This window comes from Canis lupus, chromosome 5 (genome assembly GCF_011100685.1).
Source record: "Canis lupus familiaris isolate Mischka breed German Shepherd chromosome 5, alternate assembly UU_Cfam_GSD_1.0, whole genome shotgun sequence".
NCBI classification, from domain to species: Eukaryota; Metazoa; Chordata; class Mammalia; order Carnivora; family Canidae; genus Canis; species Canis lupus.
Genome location: NC_049226.1, coordinates 26,385,773 through 26,398,278, shown reverse-complemented (window position 1 = coordinate 26,398,278; position 12,506 = coordinate 26,385,773). Strand labels below are relative to the sequence as shown.

The 12,506-nt window shown below is 37.6% G+C and overlaps 1 protein-coding gene across 1 annotated transcript in view; it reads left to right on the top strand.

Moving 5' to 3' along the window:
• GRIA4 (glutamate ionotropic receptor AMPA type subunit 4) overlaps positions 1 to 12,240 on the top strand; it is a 373,881-nt gene extending 361,641 nt beyond the window's left edge. The window contains 2 exon segments of the mRNA XM_038536334.1: positions 6,844 to 6,978; positions 11,114 to 12,240. Coding sequence (XP_038392262.1) covers positions 6,844 to 6,978; positions 11,114 to 11,278 — 300 coding nt within the window. The 3' untranslated portion in view covers positions 11,279 to 12,240.
• The last annotated feature ends 266 nt before the right edge of the window (positions 12,241 to 12,506 follow it).

The window sequence follows — 12,506 nt, the reverse complement described above, 5'->3', positions numbered from 1 at the left end:
TTCCCCTTCAAGACCCCTCTATTCAAGGCACCAGCCACATGTTTACTTAAGGAATATTAACTCTTTTTGTATGTTGGCTCCCTAACTTCCCTGGAATGTTCTGACAGTTTCCATAAAAACATAAGTAAAAAAATACATATTTATATGCAGAGAAAATTTAAAGTTATGCCAATAATCTATTTTTCCATGTAAATTAGAAATATAAGAAAATATGATCTAATAGCACCAAAGAAAAGCAAAGATTTTCTAGTCCATTAGAAAAATTTTGCTCACAAATGTTTATTTTTATCTCCTATAGAAGTATAACACTGCTTAACAAATAAAACTTTCCACAAAAATGAATAACAAAGTCCTATTTTAGTGTGCATTAAAAAGTCTTTCCAGAGAAACAAGCAGAAACCTGCACATAATGGAAAAATTGATTTAACAAAAGTCACTTTAGTCTATTTAAATAATGGGTGGGACAGCTTTGTTGGATTTTAATCTGTTTTATCCCACAGATTGTTTGGTACACAACAGACACTAAATAAATATTTGTTGTCAAAAAATATATGTAAATCTAACCTTGTAGTTCTCAAAAGTCAAACTGTTGCTCCCACAGGTCTGCAGTAACCTACTTTCACCAAACATGAACTGCAAAGTGATATTCTAAAATGTTACTTCAAATCTTAATGAAATGTTATAAAAGCTAATGTAAAACACTTCCCCCAAATGATATCACAATATGTTCTATTTTCCCTTGAAAATTTTGTTTCCATACTAAAAAAACATTCCTGTAGGTTGTATATTGATGGACTACTTATCTCCAAGTGAATAGGTGTTTACCATCTAAATGTTAATAATGCCCGACTCTGAGTTTATAATAAAAGGCAGTATTTTAAATGTCCTGACCTAACTTAGGTCAAAGTAAAGCACCAGGAGGCAGTTGTTTTTTCATGTTTGTTTTGGGCCTTCTACAGGTGTCTGGTTTTCTTTTTAAAGTTCCCTCGCCCCTTCCATGTGGCCTGACCCTCCTCAGAAGAGGTAAAATAAGGAGGAGAAGGGATGCATTGGAGAATGAAGCTAGTTTTTAAGCCTTTGCTGAGTGTCAAGCCAAAGCAGAAGAGAAATCAAATGATGCCAATTCCCTGTAGGGGTGAATATGCACATCCAGAGGCCTGACCCAAGCATCCCGAAATCTAACGTGGTCTGATTTTCAATACAGACTCTTAGTGCAGGAAACTCAGTTTTCTAGTAGTGATTCATCTAATGAAGGAGAAAAATCGTGGAAAGCTCTGCCCCTCCCCCCAGGAATGTATTCCTCTGAGAGGACAAGTGGCCCCCCTGCCATTCACAGGATTATAACCACAGAGAACATCTCCAGCCTAACATTCGGTAGCGAATTATTAAACTTCTGCTTTCAGCAAGCCACACGCCAGTATCTGTGGGGGAAAAAGAAAACTTTTCTCACAAGGAGCTCATGATTTAGTATGCCTGATAACTGAACTAGATAGAGTCACTGTGGCAGCTTCCAGTCACACCCCATGGCTACAAAATAATTAGCATCCCCACTCAGCTGGTAGCCATTCCTAGAGCATGAAGTGCTGACCCCTGCGGCCCTCAACCAACCGGCTTCAGGCTGAAATATAAAAATTTAAGAAAATAAGAGAAAGGGTCCTGCATCTTAACAAAAATAATAAAGTAGAAAGGCATTATTTTGGGGGTGCAAATCCATTTGTTTTAAAATTTACTTAATAATGTTAATATTAGTGCAATGTGGTCTTTTATATGATCATAAGAAATTCATACTTATTCTTGTGACTGAAGTAATAGAAGTTTACTAATTGACAATCAATTTAAAAATATTTTAATGTCTGAAACTCATTTTCCTCTTCGATGAATCCATTGATATGATTTTGGCTGAACCATACACAGAATTTTATGCCAGTTTTTAGCATTAGTTATTTAATCCTGGCTCTAGTTGGAAATTTTGGCAATGCCTGTAATCATTAATGGTCTATAAAATTATTTTTTTCTGCTTGTTTTATACCTTATTCTCCACTATGTGTATAAAAATAGGCACACTCATGGATGTAGCTATTCCTATAAAAATCATTTTGTAAATGTTATTACCAAATGATGTCTTCTTTAGGAACTATACTACATCACACAATACTCATCTTTACTTTGGCACTTTGAAGACTGTAGCCCATTCCTGACTTTAAAGTATGTTCTAAGTGGCCTCTTCCCCTTCAGCGTAGCCATAGAAACCAGTGCAAGAGCAAAGGGATTATTATCAAAAATGTGAATTCATAAGCAGAAAAAAAGTGGCAAACAAAAGCTGGCATCCCAATAATAAATGCCTTGTTCAGTGCCTGACATTCCAGCAGTTGACCATTAAAGTTGGGCTCATATCAGTACCTTTAATTCCAAATTCCATTCTGCTCACAGCCTCTAAACTCAAGCTTCTACAAGAAACTGGAAGGAAACTCTTTCATTTTCCTTCCCTTTCCAGCATCCCAATCAAGAAGTGCAGTGTAGGCTCATATAACACCTGTGCAGGTGTTAGCAAGGGACCTCAAAACTCTTATAGTATCAGTTAAATGAAAAAGGTTGCTCTGGATTCAAAATAATTTAAAGGTAGCAGCCTTGCAGAGCACCCACTCTGAGTCAGATACCCTGGGAAATAGTGTCTTACAAAGATGAATGAGATTTGGCTTTGTTCCCAAGGAGTTCACAGCTCACCAACCACCTAGGGTGGGGTTTTGTAATAATTACTTCACGAATGGGGGTGTATGGAGACTAAAACCTAGACTGGGGCCAGATTTACCAAACACCCCGGTTTACCAAAATCTTCATCCTGCCCTGCCCCCAAACTCAGCATTTAGTAGTAAAAGTGTTAAATCACGCTCATATTAGATTTTACACCAAGACACAATATAATTTTCTAGGAATGTGGCAAAAGCATATTATTTCTTAAATAAAACAATGAACCTTGTTAAGATGTTACAACATTGAAACAATTAAATCATATTCAGAAAACAGTGAAAAAGAAAAACCTCTTAGAAACTTTTTTCAGAACTCAGTACAATAGCAATGAAACAATTAAAAAAAAAAGAGATTTGGCTTAAATGTTAATCAAAAAACTCCATCAGAAACTCCATTTCCTGAGTCTTCCATTGATAATGTTTTTAATTGCACAAGCTATGAAATCAGACTATTCCACATCCTGATTCAGCTACTTCCTAGCTGTGTGACTAGATGCTTTAATCGCTCTGTTGCCTGGGTTTCCTCATTTGTAAAATGCAGGTGATCGTAGTATACAATCATGTAAAATGCCTCCGAGAGCTCCCAGTACTTCACATGGGTTCCGTTGGTGTTGGCTGGCATCATCGCCATCATCATTGCTGCAGGGCCTAGTTGTGCAGATAAGTTTATGGAATTAATCCCCTGACAATCAAGAAAATGTGCTCTGTGTCTCTCCAAATGCACTCAATATTTCCTAAAAGAAGTGAGGTGTTAGGAGCCAGAGCCAGACGAAATGATTGTGGCAGCCTTAGAAATGTCAGGAGAAAGTCAGTGAGTCTCTGAATGTTCATAAAAGCAGAAAGAAACAGAAACCAACCAAGCAGGGACACAGTAACAAGAGATGTCATGAGTTTGTTTCTCGTCCATCCTCTCGGACTTTTATCTTATACACACAGAGATGTTAACGTGGGAATGAAAACCAGGGGCTGTTCTTAGATTTCTCGGGACACTGAGATTGAGTGATTGACGGGCTTTTCGTCCGTGAGCTGCCTTACATGACGTTGAGGACTGAGGGACACAGAGATGATAGACGAGTGGGATTGCATAGGATGGGACTTTGTTCCGAGGAATCTTGGTGGCCTGAACCCGTGATGTATCTGCTGTAGCACCGTGGAGTACATTATAGTCACTTCCCTTTGTGTGCACAGGATCTTAATATGATAGGCTCAAGACAGAGAAAGTGGTATCATTTAGGTAAAATCTCACAACTCGGAAGGGAAGTGTCAACATGGGCTTACCCTTCCAGGACCCACATATCTGGGGACTTCCCTGTACCCTCCATACCACCTGCATCCCCCTCCTCCTTCATGTAGTCCCAGATAGGTGTGCTGAAGGAGCCAGTGTCATGATGAGCACCACAGATGGACTTGTAGAGCATAGAGGAAAATTCCACCAGCTGAGAAGGGGTGGGAGGGGGCGACAAAGGGGAGCTCGTGGATTTTTAAACGACTCCCGCAGTTGTGCTGCAAAAATTGTAAATTCTCCAGAAAGCCAACCCAGGCCAATAGTTTTGGATTCACAGTAATTGCATACATTTTATTTACAAGCCCTCCCGAGCAGTATGCGCCTGTTACCTAAAGCGATGGAGCAGGCCCCAGTCGTATGTCTGGTTCTACACCTGGGCCTACAGCACGAGACATAGCACCTACTGTGGCCTCTGCTCTGTCACTTTGCCATGCGATTCTAATGTAGTTTTACTTGAATAACATAAAATAACATATATAATGTTATTTATGTTATTTTCCACGTGAAGAACTCCTGTAAACCTTGCCGTTTTGAAACTCAGTGAGGCAGGCGTCTTAGACAAGCTGAAAAACAAGTGGTGGTACGATAAAGGTGAATGTGGACCCAAGGACTCTGGAAGCAAGGTCAGTCGTCGCAGTTCGGGACCTCCTCTTGTGTTCGCAGAGCATAGACGGGAGCGATTGTCAGGAGTGCACGGACCCAGTAACCTGCCCACCTTACAAGCTCATGCCTTTTCCATAAATGGCAGCCAGCTCCCCCACTGTTTATTTAAAACTTAGATTACCTGCAAAAAGTACATAAAATAATAAAGTTCCTTCTAAAGTTCCTTCTATTGTTCTCAAATTCACGTACCACTAATAAAAAGTAGTGCTTTTCTGCTTAGGGTTCTGTTTCGGAGGCAAAGGCCATGAAACCTATCATTTCAGGATCGGATGTATTCTCAAAGCAAGAAATGGGAAGTTGTTTACTAGTCAGCCAGAGGAAGAGTTTAAATTTCAATATATTGTATTTGGAGGGTCAGCCTTACGTCACTATGTTGCCAAACATTCCACTTTAGTTGAAGAGGCCCCATTGTGCGGACAGATGCACAGTGAACTCTCCAATTCAATCCTACCAAATACGATTTTAGTGCATCGTTTGTGAACAATATCCTCAAGTTATGATCTCGCATTCATGAATTCTTCTTAGGGTGATGCAGAGATCTATAGACCTAATTCCAATAAGTACAAATAAAAATAAAAGCTATGTTTCCATTCTAAAGGAAAAAAACTGTAACAATTTACCAGTGAATCTAATTACCTGCACAAATTAGTAAGATGTAATGAGTGTCTAAAAGCCATCATTTAGGATTCTTAAAATCTTTTGTTTATTTCAATCTCCTTTAAAAGAAAAAAATATTAGTTATTCTAAGACCTTAAACAAGTAAATGGTGTAAGTAGGAGAGCCTCTGTTAAGAAACAGACAATGTTGCTTGAACCCTCTTTAGGGCTTATCCTGCTGTTTAATCGGTTTTTTTCCTGCCTTTGAACCAGAGTGGAAATAGACAGTTTTGGCCGAATAATGAAATACTGATTTCAAATCCCTATGTCAAGCCAGAGAAGCATAAACACTTAATGAGCGATTATTTTAAAAATGAAGCAACCCTAAATTCTGGCCCAATCAGCTAATGTCATAGCTCAGTGAACATAGTACACTTGTACACAGTACATCTTTTGAATTAAATACTCTCCTAATAAAACTACTTAAGAGTCTGACTCACATTTTGCAAAAAAATAAAAAAATAAAAAAAATACTGCTGGGAAGATGACGGCCACAGGGCATCCTGCAGGTAGTCTACCTTCTCACATAATGCTACATAATACACGTATTTCCAATTTATGAAAAAAAATTCTGAATTCTTGTTACAATTTTAGCATCTTCCAATCATTTGCTTGATTATTTCCAAATTTATTGTGAAATAATATGTATACTAAAGCTCTGGGGAATAATATGTCTAAACTATTAACTGATTAAGTATTTTAAGTGGGAATGAAATCTTATTTTTAAGTCAGTGAAAATAGTCATAAATTTGTTCACACAAAAATAATTTATGTCTCAATTAACCATGGTAATTTGTGTATTTTCTAAGTCATTTTTTAAAAGGTTACCTAAGTGTGATGCATATTTAATTATTCCTAAATAGTATATAATATGTAAAAGTGACGCTTCCCAGATTTCCCTTACACATGTGCCTGAAAGAACAAATAATGTGTACCCTAGCACATATTTACATGTATTTGGTAAAGCAACAGCGAAGAAAATGTGAAACTGTTAGCTAAAACAAAAACAAATGACTTATTTCCTTAAGTAGGAAACGTGAAGTGAGATTTATACAGGAGAAATTTCAAACATTAAAAGTCTTTATAATGGCAGGAAAGCCAAAAGACATCCCCTTCCCTTGTAATTGGGTATTTTAAATATGCCATTTTCAAACTTATTAATAACCCCACTTCTGCCACCCTGTGTAAATATATAAATGCTTGTATATGGCTAGGCATGGTGGTTTTCACTGCATATTTAATAATGATAAAACGTTACAAATTTTATTGAATGTAATTACAGTTTTATTGGTAATCATCATAATTTCACTTCTCCTGAGAGCTGTAAACTTTATGCTTAAATCCATAAACCTCCATCAGTGATTTATACATGTAAATAATTTCAGGTTAAAGTAGGCAATTGCTTTAATGAGATGTTTTGGATTTCGTGTGTTCTTTTGCCTTCTGGATGTGACATTTCCACAGTTAACTGAAATGTCTCTATCTCCCCCAGGACAAGACAAGCGCCTTGAGCCTGAGCAACGTAGCAGGCGTCTTCTACATTCTGGTTGGCGGCTTGGGCTTGGCAATGCTGGTGGCTTTGATAGAGTTCTGTTACAAGTCCAGGGCAGAGGCGAAGAGAATGAAGGTGGCAAAGAGTGCACAGACTTTTAACCCAACTTCCTCGCAGAATACCCAGAATTTAGCAACCTATAGAGAAGGTTACAACGTATATGGAACCGAAAGTATTAAAATTTAGGGGTAGGACTTAGGGTTACTACAGTGAGTGGGTGATGCATCCTGTAATTGCAGTGTCGTGACCTGTCTGTCCAGTGGTGATATTGCTTGCTTCTGATTAGAGCTTTTATATTTTTGAAAAATTCAGTGCAAAGTGATTCAGTTTTCTTTGGCTGCAGATGCACCGTTCGAAACTTTATGTTGCCAATAGATATCTGCATTGAAAGGGTCAGAAAGACAAAAACAGACCTCCAGGATTGCTCTGCAAAAAGATCTACACAGTATATCCTACCTGAAATTTGGGAGAAAATGGAAATTAGTTCTGGGTTTCCTTATACATGTACCAGGCCAATCTACTTGGAACAATCCAATTTTAGGAGAATTGCTAACAAAATAAGGATAAAACTGTTTCAAATGATTAAAGCTTAAACAGTTGCTTCTTTTGATATGATTGTGTATTTTCTGAGAAACAACTCCAAGCACATAGTAAGTGCTCAAAAATTTTTAGCTCCTATTTGTTTTACATTAACCATAATTCTATATTTTTTAAGAGTGAAACACTGCTGTTTGTTCATCTGACAGTACCTTGAGGCAGACCTTTAGGTAGGAGTGATCGTCAGAATATTGACAAATTAGAATTTGTCATATTAAATTCATATTTATTAGATGAATTTCAACTTTTACATTCACAGTGTCAGTAAGGCAGATATGCATTTTAGGCATGACAACAGTTTTTCCACCAAAGATGTCAGCAACGTATGGTGTTCTTTAGGAGGACACTGCAAAGGATAAAAATTGCAGTGAATTATTATGGCCTTGTTGTTTCGTTTCAACTGTTTTTAAGTAAGCCAGAGCAACTTACATCCCCACTTACATCCTCTCATTGTGTCACAATAGAACATTGTAAATATTCGGTGAAATGTAGGAAATGGAGGTAATTTTTTTAAGAATCTAAGTGTCCACTACTTTTTTCCTCTACTGATAGAAAGTGGTTTTAAAATAAGATCTGAAAGCATTTGTTATTGCTCTTCCTAAAATTAGGTCTCAAGACTCACTTTTTTAAATTATATATAATAGTCAACTGAATAGGCTGCTCACTCTGATTACAATGATAAATGAGCCTTTGAACCCATAAGAGACACTCAGTGCTTGATGTCCCTGAGAGTCAAAAACCCAATATAATTTTCATAAGATGTATATCTGAGGTGATGCCAGGTAAATATGCTTGTTTTTGATACTTACTGATATAAAGATACTGAAACACTTTGTTAATATCTTAAAACAAAGAACAAAAGCCATTCCCTTTTACCAAGATCTAATTGCTTTTATCCATAATCTAGAAATTAATGGATGACTGAATGTAACTGTACACAGATAAGCCCCGAATGGTTCTTTCCCAATTTTGTGGAAAAGAATTAAAAACAAGACCCTCAGTTCACTCAGATCAGAATGTTTTGAGCATGTCTTCTGGTAGCAAAACAACAAACAAGGATAGTGTCAAGGTCTCTTGACCATTATTGAAATGCTGTTATCTTAATAATGATACAATTGAGGATTTTGCCAAACTGAGAAAAACAATACACGACAAGTTTTCAGAGTCAATTATTTAGATTTTATTCTAGAAAGAATTTTATGTCCAAAAAAAAAAAAAAAAAAAAAAAACACCTTGTTTTGATTTGGTTTGGTTTGGGTTTGTTTTGTTTTGTTTTGTTTTTTGTTTTACCTGTCATTAAAACTTACTTTGCTGTGGCAAAGCAAAAGCATTGTAACCATCAACAAGGTCCAAGGGTAAGATTGCAAAGATACAGAAAAAGAATATTAGAAAATTCTAGAAAGAAACACTCATGGGTGTCAGTTCATGGCCTGGGAAACTGCTAAAGAGGTTTAAATTCCCAGGTTATATACAGACAGTTTACATGCAATAATGTTTGGGAGTCAGAACCTGGCATTGCATTACAATGTATCACACAAATTGCCTCTACAGTTGGGGTTAAACTTCTAAGATAATAAATCTCAAATAAAAAGAAAGCCTTCATATCCATGATTTTTAAAAAGACTTAACGGCATTCAGGGTAAATGAAATGATCTTCACCTAAGAAAATTTGACAGCTGTTAGTATACTCTCATATGAAATGGCTTTGTTCTTTCAAAAACTCTATTGGCCACAGTTACCCAAATTTTTGATAATCTAAACAATATTGTCCTAGAATCCCAAGAACAGAACCTGAAACCTTCAATATAGAGAATGTTTACTCTAAAAATGATTATCCCTCATGGGAACACAAAGTCAGAGCCTTTAGGCTCAACAATCTCAACAGACCCAGACCACAGGTAAATTTATAAGAAAGTTGATTTAAGCAGCAAGCTGAATAGATATGACATTTTATGTTAGAAGCAGGAGATATAAGTTTAAGAAATAATGCTAAGAATGAAGAATGCCCAGATTTAAAGAAAAACTAAGGATATGTTGAAGAATTATTAACTATTATGCTCAGTTATATTCACCTACGGAGAAGAAGAGGTTACTCGAGAGCACGTGGTTCCTGTTGGGGGTATTTCCCTTTCTCCATAAAGGCCATCAAGAAAAGAAAGGAAACAAAATAAATTTCATAGCAAAAGCCTTCTGAAAAAAAAAAAACCCTCAAAAAATTAGAATGCTATCATTAATTGTATATCTTCTTCAAAAAAAAAAAAAGAAAGCAAAATTAAATCAGTAGTTTTTAAAAAAATTATTTTACTTAATATTAAATGTTGAAAGTAAATCTGAAGGAACAAATTCGAACTTTGGTCTTGGTTTGTTTTAATGATGAGTAGTTTCTATAGAAATTGTATCCTGACTTCTGATTTTTTTAGACCATTTGCTAAGGAAGAACTATGATAATAACCTTGGATTTGACCATAGATAAGTCATTAACTAGCAGTTTGACTTTAGCAGGGTATCTGATCTCTAAACCTTTATGTTATCCCATTTTCTACGCCCATCACTGATTTCATTATTTAATATACAATTATGCTAATATTTAAGTTCCAGAGCAGAATAAATACAGGGATAGAATTCCTAAAGAATGAGGTAAAATTAAATTCACAGGAGAGAATTAAGATATATTAGGAGTTATTAGAAATAAATAAGCCATAACACTTTGGCAAGATCTAATTTGCCTTATTTTCTTGAGTTAACATTAAAATTCAGTTACTAGAAAAAAATATAAGGACAACGAATAAACAGTAATTAGATTTGCATAATAACACTGCCTGTTTCTCCCCTGTGTCATATTGTTATCCACTACTGACTTAATATGACAGACAACAGGAATTTAATGAGGATTTCAGAGACCTGACCCCGTAATGTCTCAGTCTGGGAAGGTCCCCAGCAGTGAGCACTGGTGAGGAATTGAAACGCACTCCCTTTCAGTGCAACCCCCTTTCAACACTTAGAGCTCCCTAAGATATGAATCAGCTTCCAGAGTAGGCATAGAATGAACTCTCTGTCACTAACTGTGCTGTTCTGGGCCATGTCTATACTGGTGTGAATGAATGAAGGTGTCTGTGGATAGCTCTGTGTTCCGAAGACAGGAAGCTCTGTCGTGAATAGTCTGTATCCATAGTTCATGTAGACAACTCATCACCATTTTGAGGATAGCAAATGAGCTGTAAAGATCTTTTCTAAAGATCAAGACGTTCAGCTAAAACCGTTGTCAAATTAGAGGAGATCCTAAGCTGAACCCCAAGGACTAGGTTGTAGAGGGCCACAAGTCGAAATGTGTCCCGCCCGCCCAGATTTGCCAAACAAGACCTAGTTTGACTATTGCAGAATTAGTTCTGGAACAGGCAAGATCACACACTTTAGACCAACTGATTCTCTGCTAGAGTTGAGCTTTCCTTTCCTGGAATGGGCAGTTTTCACACGACCCGGAGAATATTGGAAAAAAAAAAAAATGCAGATGTCTAATAATTGATATCTTGGTGTTTGTTGTGTCACGTTTTGTCAAAGAAACAGAAACATTGTAACAATGCACACTCTTTCTGTTTCCTTTCCATGCACCCAGCTGACCTTTTCTGAAGCCATAAGAAACAAAGCCAGATTATCCATCACTGGGAGTGTGGGTGAGAACGGCCGCGTGTTGACGCCCGACTGCCCCAAGGCTGTACACACGGGGACTGCGATTAGACAAAGTTCAGGATTGGCTGTCATTGCATCGGACCTACCATAAAAACCAAAAACATAATCGAGTGCCTTAATCAAACTGTGTTGGTGAGCGGCGGGAGCAAAGCCCAGGGCGCGCCGAGCGAGCAGGTGCCCTGGACCCGGCCTCCGGCCCGCGCGGGCAGCGCGTCCTGATCCTCCCGGTTCCGCAGCAGCAACGCGTGCATGAGCTCAGCTCGGAAACCCAAACTCAGATTTTATATCAGGAAAACTCACAATTTAGGTTTTTTCGGGGAGCGGGAGGGGGGAGCTGGGACGGGCGTATTAACAGCAACAAGTTTCACTCGAGTGGACTTAAAAACTAATCAGACTTGCGAGCGCATCAGACCGTGAAGTTCTTGCGCAGAAAGGCCTGTGTTCACCGCCAGGGATAGACTAGTTAGAGAAGTCCATGAACATGCTAACCTGCGTCTCCCAACACCCACGTAGTCCGTGGGAGACCCTCCAGCCGAGAAAACACGTCTCGAAACTGTGATCAGAAAATAATCAAACACACATGTAAATCCTGTGAAAAAAAAAAAATTTAAAGGAAGCATTTACACTTACTTTGGAGAAAACAAATACTGAAACATGCTTGCTTTTTAACCGACGTAAATTCAGTAGAGGACAACACAATTCTTTTTTCTAACCATCTTAGGGAACAGTACATTGCAATAATTGATATAAATGCCATCACTGTAATAAACTTTAGAGACTTTTTTTTATAAAAGCCGTTGGTCATCTCCTTGTTGCCGTAACCTCCACTCTGTCACATGAGTCGGTGTCCCACAGATTGCATTTGTCTCACTACCCAGAACACACACAAAACGAAGACAACGTTACCGTAAAACCATCAGTCTGCGACGTAGATTCAAAAGAGACTATAGGTCACTCATGTTATCGATATTATTTATAATCTTGTTCTGTGTACAAAATTGTGGTTTTTGTACCCACCAAAAAGAATAAAACAACGGACATTCTTACACTATCTGCAGAGCTTAACGTTCTTTTCTTATCAATATAAAGGTTATTTGAGAAAATATGAGACTGTAGAAGGGATCGTTAGAAGTCAAGTGTGGGTCTTGTTGGAACATGGAACTAGCTCTTGTTATTTCTGCATAGTGAGCTACCCTCTGACAGATGTTTACCTTGGGAGCCGGTAAAATTGTCGCAGCTGGAGTGTTTGAGTTGGAGAGCCATCCGTTGTCCTAACAGCAACATACCCCGTAATCGTGTGTCGAAATTTTACTTGACTG